Below are 14,971 nucleotides of genomic sequence, written 5' to 3'. Positions count from 1 at the left end.
CACTATGTGGATGAAAAAAAGACAACCATGTCAACCATGCTAAATATAAACTTCTTAATAATTAATAAAGCAGAGAAAAAGGAGAAAGTTCAGATCTTCAGTAGTAGCCTGGACTAGGGAAAACCACACACTTCAGACAAGCATAGTGCCCATCATTGCGTATGGCAGCGGTTACTTCCAAAAGTACCTATTATAATTCAACCAGAAGAAGAGCTTGAGAGCATTACAACATATCAGCTTTGTGTACTCTAACAATATTTCTAGCAATAGTTAGTCAGAATATTTTGGTTGCGGTCACAAAATGCACATTAAGTTGCAGCGAATAGCAATGAAACTAAAAGAGATTTCAATGAACAGGGTGACCTCAACAACCTAAACGCCCCTGTATGACGTAACTCCTCCTCTGTCTTACTCACCTGCGCAGCACATTTTGCTGTAGAGCAACCTGTTCATTTCCTGGCTGCTCATTTCATTAATACAATTGTCCCGCACATTAAAAACTTCCAAAGTCCATGCTTCACATGACGCCAACACGCCATAGGGTGATCGTGGAAATTCTGCAGCCATTTCTCTCTTTTTTTTTTTTTAAAGAAAAGTTTTTTCTCAAGACGGGTCCATCCCAGTGTGAACTTTAAACTGCTGCTTCAGTCGAGTGAGCACAATGACACACCTCAGTGAAAGCACTCGGCCATTGTACACAGCGGCGGAGTGAAAGCGAAAGGGGGGAGTTGTCCCTCAACAGCCCTGCCCGACCAGTCGTTATGCAAAAATGTTGCCTACAATTCGCTTACTGTGACACAGACTCGAGTTACGCCCTCAGACCTCACTTCATCAGACCTGTCATTCCTTTGAACATCAAACTGGAAGGGCTTTACAACTCTCGCGGCTATACATGCCATTCTGAGACGTTAAATGTCCACGTCGCTGCACTTGATTTGCTGGGTTTAATGATCATGCTCAGTTCGCTGAGCGTGGCATCTGCTGCTGGGTCCTTCATTGTTTATGGTATTGAGGTGGTGTTCATACAGTCCCAACATCTCTGTGTACTCAGTTCTAAATGAAATCCATGGTACACTAACAAGATAGGGTGTGAAGAGATGGGTAGGTGTAGCACAATAAAGATTCCCAGATATAAATGTGAATTTTATGTCAGACAACTGCTTATTAACGCTTATTTATTAGCAAACTGGATTAGCCTTGTATTTCTGTTAATGTGAAGAGGTACATTATGTTCATTGTGTTCAAGATAAATGTATCATTCAACATTTACGGCACATCCCAAAAGGGGAAAAAGACTCTCCCAGCCTTGCACCGGATGTTGTTAAATGTTCCCAGTGAAACTCATAAATCTGGCCTCTATAATGCTGGCCGTCTCATTTGCACATTAATGGCTCTACTGAGCTCTTGCTCTATGGGCAGCGTCAGTCTCATTCATTGGTCCTATATGCCCGGTGCAAAGCCAAAGAGGACCCTGCATCCAAAACCAACAGTTAAGCAGCATCATGAGAGCAGACCAGCACGTATTTATTCAGAGAGCCATGTGTTCTCCGTTTATCTACAGTTTCTGGAACTTTCCATTCTGTTGCAGCACTGCATGTAAGAAAGAATTACAATCAGTATGACACAGTGGTAAGTACTAATTTATAGAATTATATAATTCACTTATATGACTCCTAATAACTAATATATGAGGTGTGGTTACATTAAGATCATGGCCCATGGTGAGGTGGATATTCATATATCCAGCCTCAATATAACAGCCTCTGAGATGATAAGGCAGAAAGAACAAGGTCTTTATGGGGGTGGAGACTGTTTGACATGAGCTACAGGCGGTCATGTGGCCTGTGAGACAGGACAGCTGTGAGCAGATATGCTTGCTCAGTGTCTCAGTACAGGAAGATCATAAATCAGTGAAAGGGAGGTTAATTATAACTTCCCTGTAATGATAAAGTAATGACTCATAACTATACAGAATTCATGATACCCTAAACATCTCATCCTCTTGGAGATACAGATCAACTCAATGACAACAGAATATCTACGGAATTTCAATTTTACACTGGAGGTTGTGTTACAAATTATTTCACTCCATCCTATTATTAAATGATATTAAGTCCTCCTGACTTGTCTCACATCAAAGCCGAGATCATCTGGCATTTTTAAAGATCACAGCACTCAGTGATCAATAAGCCCCTGATGACTAAGCCCAACTGGAGTTGCCAGTGTAGTGGTGAAGGTGGAGTGATGATGGCCGTAGGGAAAAACATACACACACGGATGCAACATGAGATAGACAGGCTGACCCGGGCCATACCAGGGAAGAATAAAGAGTTGAGCCCGCTGGAGCTGTGGAAAGGTCAGCTACTTGAAAAATGTGGCTTGGGCACGTAGATGTCTGATAGAAGGTGAGCCGACAGGGGTGGTGTGACTGGGTGGTCTAACGTCACATAAGAGCTAATCTCAACTTTAACTTGTCCCCCCCCATTTACTACCAAATCCTACATTTTCAGGTTCATTCTAGCCCCTATTGTCCAAATTGTATATTGCACAACGGGTTGCACACCATTTCAGAGTAAGGGTGGGACGAAGGGCGGAAAGATGCTTCTGTAGAAGTGCAGTAGACATGCAACGGACCTACAGTCAGCAGCTCTCCGATTTCACACTGCCTTTCACCGCTCGAGGTGGCTCCCGAATTCTGCCCGTCCCTCTCACTCTGCTCCTTACCTTGTCCCCGTAGTGTCCGCAAGCGCCACACCGCTATTATGGTCACAACATGTCCCAAAACCACCAGGGCTGTGAGTGCATTCTCCGGGGGGCTCGCCGGCATTAGGACCAGGATAAGCCAAGGGATGAGTCCTGTCCACAGTGACAGGTGGGTGGGCAGGCAGAGAATGGGGAGCCGGCAGCAAGGGGGGGTGGTTATGGGATGGGCGGGGAGAGGCAGCTAAAGTTCACATCAAGCAGGCATGCATGGCCGGATTTTCTTAATTTTCATTTATCACTGGGTTGTCATAAAAAGCAAAGAAAAGACACCCACAAGACACCCACCACACAGGTTTTCAGAGCCATTTCTGTCAACAAATGTCCATCACTAATTTACTCCAGCACGGTCTGTCATATCCCCAAAAAAGCATGGCATGCCGGGAGGTGCTGTTTTTCCAGAGATACAGGAAAAGAGAGATACGGTTACTGGAATTTTTCAGATGAACGGATGCTAATGATCTCAGACGAAAGTTATTCCTTCCTCTGAACCGTAGGTTTCATTTCAATTCTCATCCTTCTTTTAAGAATAAACCGGCCTTACACTCCTTCACAACGCAGAACTTGGGCAAACAAACAAACAAACATGACCCTCCCTCTTCTGAGGTACCATGAAATCAAACACCTCTAACAGGAACTCCAAAGTTCTGAGGAGGTGGACCTGAGCAGGAACAGGTGTCAACGTTTTTACAGTCTTTACACAAATAGACCGCGCGCACACTCACAAATGGTGAAAAGAAAAAAAGACTCCCAGGTCTCCTCCAGACCACCAGTGCCAGAGAACAGTGTGGTCGTCCACAGCTCAACAGCAGGAGGGACGGACGTATATTTAGACAATAGCGGCATTAAATAAAGAACTTTCCATTAAAAAGACACTACATCACATGTAATTTGAACCTCTGGAGCGTGAGAACAGGTTTAAATATGGAACAGGCTTGGTTAAAGGTCGTACTTCTGTGAATGTGTGAGTGCCAGTCTCTGTGTGTGTGTGTGTGTGTGTGTGTGTGTGTGTACACGCCCCTGTGTTTTCCCTCCTTCCCAAAACATGATATTTCACACACTGTGTCTGCTCAAGTCACATGAAGAAACCAAGGCAAGATGAACAGCCCAGCGTACGTACCGGGTATGATCTTCATCTCGCCGGCGTCCTGGAGGAAGAGCAGGACGAGGCGCCAGAGCTGGATCTGAGGGACTGGAAGGGGCTTGTTTGTTCTCGGTGCTGCCCGGTCTCGCCCCCTGCTTCTTAGTTTTGACAGCCCCTGCCTGCTGTCTGAATATGTCAGCCGCCTCCCTGCTTGCAATTAGTGTGTCTGTGGGGGGGCTGAGCGGGAAAGGGGCGCGGGGTATTGGAGCTTACTAGGGGTAAAAATACCCAGCGGGCGGAGGTGGTCACGGTGTCGCAGTCAGAAGCTGATGGAATTGTTGTGGCACGCTGGGTTCACAAAAAACTGAAGTCTAATTCTGAGACATTATATCATTATGCTAATTTTAGTATTCCACCACCAACTAATTTGCTTTTTTTTATTAATTTTTTATTAATTTTACTATTAATAGAATTACTAAAAGGTTCAAATAAAAGCAAACTAGTTGGTTATACATATTTTTCTTTTTAATTTATTATTGTTCCTACCAGTCCTGGAGATGGCATGTAGTTTGTTTGTTATAATTGCAATGACAATAAAGAATTTTCGAATTTGAACAGAACCAGACATGTATCCTTCTGACCACAGGTGGGCTAAACATAACATATTATGTCCCATATTTATGTTGGTCTTAATTGTCCCCTAATGCCATATCTGAAGTCTCTTTCCGAAATTCAGTCATGGTGCAGAATTACAGCCACATTTAGCCAGTCACACAAAGAGATTCCCCAGGATGTATTTACATCCAATCACTGAGCAGGTGCAATGCTTCACACTTTTTGAAGCCATGACGGTCGGCGGAGTTACTTTTTTAGGAGAGGAGTGGGAAATTATCTGGACAGGCAAAGCATGAGAAAGGGGATTTAACCTTTCCCCCTATGATGTCATAAGGGATGGCGAAGCAGAATGGCCAAAGCACCATATCACCATTTGTACCATAGACAGGCTTGGCAAACTAGCATTTATTTTAAATAATCTCACAAAGTGAAATTTTCATAACAGGGGACCTTTAATTCAGACCCCCTGAACTGTCACATCTTATTTAGTCCCATTTGCATAAATATTTACACATGTACCTGTTAAGTAAATTGATTCTAACTGTTGACAGATTTGAAACTCTGTTGAAACCAACCTAAAACTGAAACCAGATACCAGAGCAACCACAGACACATTCTGTCCTCTTACAAAGTCATAAAGCTCAGCATGACCAACCCATAAAGCACGCTGTCAGAAGAACTTACAAAACTGAAGCACCAGTTCAACAGGCACACTGCCCAGCTTCCAATGAAATACTGAGGCTCCTGCTTGTGGCACATCCAAAAATGGATGTGAAAATAACACTAGGTAAACACTAACACAACATCAAACTTAACATTCGCTTCTGGCCGGGACTGATCATTTGTGTTCAGTCCTGCACACGCCAGTAAATACCAATTGTCAGGAGGTGAAGTGCCTGAATGATTAGTCGGCTTAGAAGCCTCAGTCTCTATCACATATGGTCTTCATACCCCTGTGTGACCCTCCACGGTATAGAACAGCCCCTATATATAGCGTGTCTGCTTTGCAATGCGGTTAAATGCACACTTGTCTGTGTGAATTATGGTGCTGACAGGGGGCGCGCTTTGACACTAATTTTCACTGTCATATTTACAGTACACACAGCTGTATCTAAATGGAATAACTGTAGATCTTAAAATTAACCCTCCTGGCTCAGCGGAGGGATGCTTTTGATATTAGATGCGCATTTCCAAAACATCAGGGGCTTTCTGGGCCAGTGCTGCGAAAAGCTACCACTACAAGAGCCACTTCACAATGTAAAAATAACTTCAGATATCAGGGTGGTTTCTAAAATTGACGAGCAGCAAATGCTGAATTGCACTTTATGTAGTGTAGGCCAGTTAAAGTAAAATCGGTGGGTGACTGTGCCATGGGATATCCCTATTTCTACTATTGGTTTTCAGAAATTGCCATGAACCCTGAGCTCTGGATCAATTTCGAGCTTATTATAAACAAGGGACAACAAAACACATAATGACACATCTAATGCCAAAAGTTAAAAAATGCTTCTCATATCATCACACAGTTATAATGGGAATATAACTCAAATTCCTACATGGCAGACGGAGGAGTGTCTCACAAGCCCTCCAAGCACAAGAAGCAGCTTTGTGGCAGAGTCTCCAATTAAAGGGGAGGGCATCTGCTTCTGATCTCCATATTGTAACCAAATTGAGTCACCCAGCCAGACTGAGACATAACACATAACATAACAATCATCTGACTGATTTTTTAGTTAACCAAATGCACCGCGTAGAGGCCTCAAAAAGTAGGCGTGGTTAACCACTTAGCAAAGCACCGTCCCCACACACTTCTCCCAGGGGTCCCGTGTCATGGCTGCACACTGCTCACCAAGGGCGATGGGTTAAAAGCCAAGGACACATTTTGCTGTGTGCACTGTGTGCTGTAGTGTTTCACAATGACAATCATTTCACTTCACTACCGAGCACCACCCTCATGATCCCGCCACATAATGTCTTTTATAACCATAGCTCATAAATTTAAACACTGCCAACAACAAACAACCTCCACTGTAAAACACACCTGGCAGACCTACAGCATCCGACATGTTTCTGTGGAAATGTGACACAGTGGAATTAAATCGCTATTATCACTGCTATAATCAACCCCTCCTCCATCTTAGATTGAACGGCCACTTTGGTGCTTGTTTCTATTGCATGCACTTTAATGCATCACAACACAATATTCAACTTGTACCGCAATGGCTCACGGGGTGTCGCTTTGCCACACAGCTGGCAGCTCTGCAGACGTACATCCCAAAGAAAACAATGGGATTCAAAGCACAGCGTTCGGTCTGTGAAGGAGTTTAATGCATTCAGTTGATCAAAATCTGTCATAAGGACGAAAAACTTTTAATCCATGAATAACAGGCCACATTAATTATAGGGTAATGAAAAATAAACAAAGAGTCCAAGGAGTTACATCCCCTGCAGCCATTCAACTCACAATCAACACCTTGTACGTATGAATTCTTACTGGCCAATAGGAACAAATTCCATATATTGTGTCATTTATTATTTCATAGATTCAGCTTCCTGAGATTTGATTCCCTGTTCACTTTCCCCAATGCTTGGTAAGTGTGTGGCAAATGGACAGGTTTTTCTTCTCCGTGGCCAAGCTCATATTTTTGTCATTATGCTCTTTTGAAGATCACTAATACTGTTTGTTACAATCCTGATTCATTCAGGAAAAGATGAGGCATTGACAAACATTCCCTTAATACCACAAATATGAAGGAAAACAGCATTATGGGAAATGTGGGGAGTAGATATTAAATGCTATTTCCTCCAAGTCATGCAATATGTGCTTTACTTCGAGACCAAGTTTCAAAGCTCTCATGTCTATGTGTGTCACAAGGAGAGACATTTAATAAAAATAATAAACATGATCACTGTTAAATTTATACAAAGGTATAAATCAAGGAATTACATCCTCACAACTAAAATGTTTTCTGACTTACAAATTAATTTACAAGGCTTTGTATGCAAATACTAAAGAAAAATAAACGCTGATAATTTAGTTTTTTGGGAATAAGTGTGAAGTGAGTGAGTGAGTTAAGTTGCTCAGTAAACTATGACCATACACCAGAGGGCAGCACTGAGAAACTTGTGCAAAGTGAGCTCACAATCAATCAGTAACTGGGCAAATGTTTTCATAAATTTCATAATCATTTCATTATTTTATTCTTTGTCAATGTACTGAACTTTAAGCATATACGAAGATTTTATATAGTGTTTTCACAGTAAGATAAAAAAACTGTTCAACTTGATTGATAACTGGACACTCCCCACGTGTGCTGCCAAATACTCTCACACCCTGGATTCTATGAGCCAGGTATTTCTCCTTCCTGACAGACTACGAACTGGAACAACAAAGAGATTGTTCACATGTTCTCCCCTGTGGCTGAGCCATTATACAAAGTATGCAAATATTACACTGACTTGTTCACAAATCTACTGACTATCGAGCAAAAAAAAGCATTTTAAAACACATCCTAGAAGCTTTTATAGTACGGCAATGTTTGGGGTGCTTAACCTTACATGCCACATTACATAATATTCAAGGGCAAAGGAGGAAAGCCATAACCCTGCAACCATAATGGAAGCTTCCTGTTTTAATGAACAGATCCATAAAAGAAGCTGTTCTTTCCTCATGCATTCTTACTGTCCATATCACATTTAGAGAAGACTATGGGGAAAAGTGTCTTCCAGAACACCTACACAGAGAAGCTACGCCCTGCATGACTAAAACACTCAATTATTTGTGGTATGAAGAAAAACAAAATATGAGCAGTGATGTCTCTGAAGATGAAAGAACTAAGAAACAGGCGCCGTTTAACTGCTTACTGCCAAAGAGTGGAATTCCCCTGCAGATTTCTTTCTGGGTACAGGATCATTGCATCAAATAAAAAACAAACGTGTCTGTAAAATTCCACTGCCTGCCCATGTGCAGTCTGACCATATCTTTTAGCTCACATCACTTGGAAACTGATACTGTCTTAAGGGCCAGTGGTCAGCTGTAAATGTCATGAATTAGCTAAGTGTCTGCATATCAATGTGCAGACACTGCCACTCTCTAAAGACAATGGCAGAAGAGGAAATGGTAACATGAATGGTACCGCGCCAATCCCCTTGACCCTCCCCCAAATGGCTCTAGCAACAGCCATGCCGTCGCACGTGCAGGACAGGAAGAGAGGTGGGAAATCGAATAGCAAAGCTTTCAAACCTTCCTGGAAGTTTGGCCAAGTCTTCTCCTCTGGGGCTTGCAAGGAATGGTCCCATTCCTCGGGGCGCTGCTCGTCCGCGAAGACACCTCCAGAAAGGATGCCTCGGTCCACGGCCAGCTCCTCCAGCACATCATAGTCCAGTTCCTCACCTGCACCCTCAAGAGGCTGCTCACTGCTAGCTGTGGGGCTGGCTAGCTGTTTCACTTCAATCACTTCCTCCACCACTACTATCTTCTTCTTCATAGCGGCCTCGTCCACGGACAGCACTCCGGAGTTACCGTTTTCCGGGTGGTCCTCCTTGGTAGGCAGAGGGGCGGCGGAAAACAGGTCCTTGGCCCGCTCACAGGCCTGGGCGTTGGAGACAATTTCTTCTCTCCTCTCCGCTCTCTGCTCTTGTGCAGGAGCAGCGGAGTGTTGTGCAACTCTGGGAGGCTCCCCCTGCTTAGCGTGGGGGCTGGTCTGAGCCAGGGCTGCTGACGCTCCGGCTGCGGGTGCTTCCCTCGCCGAAGAGGATGTTTTCTTTTTCGGGACCTCCCGCTTCATTTTTTCAGTCGTGAGCGGAGACGGCTCCACCTCCCCTTTGTGTCCTGGGGCCTCGGTGGCCACAGCTGCCGGCACGCCATTCTCCTCTGAGGGCATTCTTTCAGAATGCACCTCTGCAGGGTCACTAGTTGCTACCAATCCATGGGCTTCTGTGAGGTCACTCTTAAAAGCAGCGGATGTTTCAACTTTATTTATATCTGGTCCTGATAAATTGTCTTCCTTTTGCTTTTTCTTTTTGGATTTTTTAGAGGCCTTCAATGAATCCGCCTTTCTATCCTTAGGCCCACCGACCACTTCTTCTGGTGTTGCAGAGCTTGCTTCAGGTTTGAGCACGTCTAGCTCCACTTTGATTGGATGCTCCACCTCAGCACTCACAGCATGAGATTTTGTAGGTTTAGCCAACTCGTATGATGCAGCTCCTTCTTGATGCACCAGAGTTGGTGACATTGTGCTTATTCCTTTGGATGATTTCTCTCCTTCTACTTCATTCTTAGTTTGCTTAGCTGATGCAGCAACCTGGAGCACTGCTCCTTTCCCTCCTGATTTGGGTTCTTCGCAGAATTGTGCAGGCTGGTTTGTCATTTTAACATCTGATTTGGTTTCAGTGGTCTCCTTTACATTCAACGGTGTAGTTTTAATAGCTGTGGAGGAAACTGTGGAAGTAACTGCAGCCTCCGACAAAGTTTTGGGGACAACCTCTTTAACCTTTTGATCAGCTGTCTTTTTAGATTTCTGGAGTGCTGCTGCATCATTGGGTATCACCTTTTCTTCTGCTTGAGCTGGGTTCAGCATTATGGATGCTTCTTGCTTAAGCTTCATCACAATTTCTGTTTCCGTCACGGCTGGAGCTGACACCATTTCAACTGATTTGTGGGACGCCTTCTTGATCTTCTGTTGTTTGGTAGTTTTCTCCACCTTGACCATGTCACTTCCCATCGGTTTCTCCACCTTAATCTCTGAAGCAGCTTGTGAGGTTTCAGGAATATCATTAATAACCTTCGTCACGTTAACTTTCTGTAGGGTCACTGCAGCATCAATGGACATCACTTTTTCATCCATGTGACTGTGATTTTTGCTGTTCTGCAGTTTGGTGACATCTTGTATATCCTTTGTCACCACATCTTTGATTTCCCTAACTTGATCCATTTGTGTCGCTGTCTCACGGGGTGCTTTTTCAACTTGAACTGGTTTTGGGGCATTTTCTTTAACCGTTACCTCTGCAGTTTTCATCTGTTTCTCCACCTTAATGCCATCAAAAACTGGTGATGCAACATGGGGATCTTCTTTAGCATTCAAATCAATGGTCTTTTTGACATTCTTAAGGGTGACTTTATCCCTCTGTGTTTCTGTTACAGCCTGAGCAACCAAATCTGCTTTTGGGAGTTTCTCATTAAGCTTCAGTTCTTCAGTTTTTGTCTGTTTCTCCAAGTTAATCTCAGGAAGACCTTGCAAAGCTTCTGGGAGAAGATGAATTGGCTTATTCTCAGGGGCAGCATCACAAGTCTGCATCAATGGTGTAGAATCTTGATTAACTTTTATCACCACATCCTGGACTTCACCAAAGTTATTGGTCTTTGTCTGGGTCGCATCTGGGGTAGTCACAACTTCAGATGGTTTTGAGATTTTCTCTTTAAGCTTTTCCTCTCCAGTTTTCACCCGTTTCTCCTGCTTAATCTCAAAAACATCTTGTGCAGCATCAGCGCAATCTTCTTTTACCTTCACATGGATGGTCTGATTCGGATGGGTACTTCCATCATCACTGGGTATCACCAGTGGTGATGGACCTTGTTTAACTTTCATCATCACATCCTTGACGTCATCATCTTTACCCACTTGTCTTTGTGTAGCAGGAGTGTGAACTGATTTTTGGTGTTTCTCCTTAACATCCACCTCAGTATGCTTCATTTTTTTCTCCATCTTCATCTCTGAAACAGTGGATGAAACAGCTTTATCTGTCATGATTGCAAGAGTTTGGGAAGCACTGGTGGCCTCAAACCTGGTAGATTTTTGGGGCATGTCTTTCATCAGTTTAGCTGCTTTGACCATCTCCTTAGGTGCAGACATGTCAAAAGCCATTTGTTCACCAGCTCCTGCTATGGCCACTGTAGCATCAGTTAGTTGCATGTCTTCGGAGAAACTCAGACCAGAAGATGATTTTGTGGGCGCCTTATCATTGCTTCTACGTACTTTCTCTTGCATAGTAAGACTTGTGATTGGCTTTGCACTGAAATCATGAGGAGATGCATCAACAAAAGTCTTCTTTCCATGAATTTGCTCCATCACTCTTGATTCTGAATGAAACCCCATACTATTCTTAAGGGATGATTGGTCTTGTACTTCAGGCTCCCACAATGCTCCTGGCTTAATATGACTGCCATTGATTTGACGGCCTCTAAACCTTGGGGTCCTCTCAGGTGGTGGGGCTTTCGTCACCCATTTTCTTATGACGATATCCCTGGCGATCCAACAAGGCCATCTGGCTTTCTGCTCCAACGCCAGGTTTGGGAACATATGATGTTGGACCTTCAACTCTTTGTGATCGTGATGTCCTGTTTGGAATTGCCAGGGTTGCAGCAGGTCGACGTACCCTCTGAAGTGAAGAAGGAACAATCTCAGGGGGTAGATGCAGGTAATCACGCAGATACACAATGCCATCATTGGTAAGGTACCAGTAGAAGTGCCTCCAGGCAAAGGTCTCCTTCACATATCCTCTGGATTTCAATGAATCCATGGCTCGGATAACATGCAGGTTTCTCACGCCAGGAATCTCAGGGTGTTTGGTCTGAGGCCGCTTGTCCTTCTTGGCCACCATGACGCCATCCCGAAAAAGCAGCTCGTATATTGCCCTCAGATCCTGGAGGGACATCACCATTCCAGCCACCATTTTGCTTGCTTTGTCGACTCAAAGCTAAACTGAAAAAAAAAGCTCTGCCAAAAATGGTTTAAACAATGACCTCAGTCTAACGTCTGTGGAAATGTCCAGTGGCAGAGCCAGCTGCCACGTGCTTTCTATGCCGTGAAGAAGAATGTATGAGCCAACCCTCAGCGTGCTGCTTCACCTTGTGGTAGCTGGTCCTCTCTTCAGCACTTGGAAAAAACTTGTTCACTCTTCTAACTCCAGGGGAGAAAGAAAAAAAAGTCCAGAAACAGGACTGAAAGGAAAACTGTTCCCTCCTTTAGTCAGCCTTGACTGAAAGTGAACACAGTCCGGACCAGCAGAGAGGCAATGACAGAGGGAGGGGGTGAGCGAGAGAGTGAGAGAGCCTAGTTCTCCACCAGCCCCTCCCACCTCTTCTCTGCTCTCCAGAAAGAAATGATATAAAAGAGGACAGCTGAAACCAGTCTACAACAAGCTGGCGAGAATGAACGAATCAGCTTTCAAAATGGATACAACTCAAAATACAACTAAACGATTATTAATGAATAAAAAGAAAATGAAAGACAGAGCGGCATACCGCTGAGGTGACAGGCAATGACTGGCTGTACAGGAGACACCCTCCCACACGAGGCTAAACACACACCCTCGGAGCATTACACAGTTACAGTACGGGAGAAAGTAGGCTGGCCGACGGGGGATAAGGCATGGAAGAAAGGAGACACCCTTTAGGCATACCTTACTACACATGAGAACCACGTTCACGCCCTCCCAGAGTAAACCTGATTTACACACTTCGAGCGACAGGGCAAGCTCATGCCCTCAAGACATCAGGGTTCTGCCGAGATCTTTTTTAAAGCCAGCTCTTCATCATGTGTAAGGGCTTCTGTGTCACCTTTGTGAATTAGCCAAGTAGGGTTTACAAAAAAAGAAAAAGCAGGTCTCTTTGGAAAAAATCCAACAAAAAGACAAAGTGCTAATAGCTTAGTAATTACGTTAAATAATTGAGCAGCTGGATAGCAGACAAGATCAAATGGAAGTGACAAAGCAAGCATACAGAATGTGCACATGTTCTGTTTGTGGCAATTAAATTTTAATAAGTGACATGAGCAAATGGAATGTTCAACTGCTGCTTTATTTTGATGCACGGCAGAATATACAGATGTGACATACAGAAAATACATTAAAGGGCAGATGAGAGCTGATCAAATCAACTCTTACCTCTTTATTTAAATGATGCAACTGGCTGAAACAGACCCTATTCTCTGCACTGCTCAATATAGCCAGATAACTCAAAGCGGCAATGAGCCAAGAAGCTATATAAAGATATAAAGCGCAGTACTTCACTTCTAACCTTTCTCAGCAACCAAGACCTGGATATCAGATTTCGGGAGCCTTCATCTTCCCCTTTCCTCACATGTCCGTCTCTCTGTCACTTTCTCTCTTATGTGTCCAAAAGTGAGTAAAAAACAGTATCACAGTGTGTGTGGTCAGGTCCTCCAGGTGGTCAGCAAGTGACCAATCAGTGTCAGGAAAAAAAACTGACTGGCCAGAGACTGGCATGAAAGGCAAAGGCATGTGCTTTCGTTGCAAACCAGTCTGCGCTGCCGAAAACTGAGCCTGAAATTTGTTTTTTTGTTTTATCGCCATGGAGACAACCATACAAAGAAGGTGGTCAAATATTCCCTTCCAAACACGCTAAATATATGTTAAGAACAGCTGCAGGAGAGACCGTGTCACTTCCCAGCGGATGTCTGAGTCAACTGAGTGAGACCATTGTATACCATCCCAGATATTTCCCACTAGAGGTACAGCCAAATTCATGTCTAATGAATTATATGGTGTACAATACAGCTTAAGTGGCCATGATGCAGCCATAAAACATGAACGTGAATGAACAACCTGAGGTAATACAGCCTTGTCCACACATTCAGCAACAGTATGCTCATTTCTTACTTAATACCATAGCAATTATAACCCATGGACACATTTACCTAACTGCATTATTATTATTATCCACAGCCAATCTGTGTTAACACAGTTTCATATTATGTACCATTTTGCTTTGCCCACCCGTGTCCTATTAATATATTGAAATAGAATGGTCAGCTACAGGAAATAAATTGTCCTTAAGAGTCAATAAAATGCTCATAGCAGAAGCATTTCACAATCTGACAGCTGATAATTTAGTTCTTTGAAGAGCATTCCTTTCTATGAAGAAATCACATTCTGCCTTAGAGGCATTGCTTAAGAGCTTTTTCAGGTATGCAAGAGTGTGATGAGTTGGCCTAAAGGAAACAAGTCAGCTCAACCGATAAGAAGCCATGTTCAACATAGATCTAAGAAAGGTTTTTCATCTCAAAACGTACCTCTCAGAAATATAATTTTAGGATAGAATAGAACTCGTTGTAGCTCTTTATAGTTACTGTGCAGGTCGTTGCATTTCCCTCAAGACAAACTGAGTTTATGTGCCCAGCTGAGCGACACCAAGTTAGGAACATTTTTCCTTTCACACATGAAATCAATAGAAAACTGTGGGGACACATATCCCGGCTGAGAACATGCAGTGCAAAATGAAGTCCAAAAGCAGAAACAGAACAACCAATAAATGCTGTTGACAAAGTAATCAGATTAATTCAACCACATTCAATTGCTGTTAGATCTAATCGTGGGTTAGTCTCTTCCAGGAAGATAAGCCCCAGAGGCCAGTATGCCCAGAATAAATCCGTCAGTGGCAACCACAGGGCGACTGGCACCATTCCTACTGTAAAGTGTTTTTGAAGAGTTGATCTACATTATGTCAGTGAATCGGTCTCCTCTGTTCGACAACTAAAACACTGAGCAGAGCAT

The 14,971-nt window shown here is 43.6% G+C and overlaps 1 protein-coding gene across 1 annotated transcript in view; it reads right to left on the bottom strand.

Moving 5' to 3' along the window:
* Positions 1-12,148, bottom strand: part of LOC114790038 (plectin-like) — a 50,295-nt gene extending 38,147 nt beyond the window's left edge. The window contains 2 exon segments of the mRNA XM_028979654.1: positions 8,703-11,671; positions 11,673-12,148. Of these exon segments, the coding sequence (XP_028835487.1) occupies positions 8,703-11,671; positions 11,673-12,130 (3,427 nt within the window). The 5' untranslated portion in view covers positions 12,131-12,148.
* Positions 12,149-14,971: the final 2,823 nt, after the last annotated feature.

The sequence above is a fragment of the Denticeps clupeoides genome, chromosome 5, assembly GCF_900700375.1.
Source record: "Denticeps clupeoides chromosome 5, fDenClu1.1, whole genome shotgun sequence".
Taxonomy (NCBI): Eukaryota; Metazoa; Chordata; class Actinopteri; order Clupeiformes; family Denticipitidae; genus Denticeps; species Denticeps clupeoides.
The sequence above is the reverse complement of the archived record's forward strand: the minus strand, read 5'-3'. Positions and strand labels throughout refer to the sequence as shown.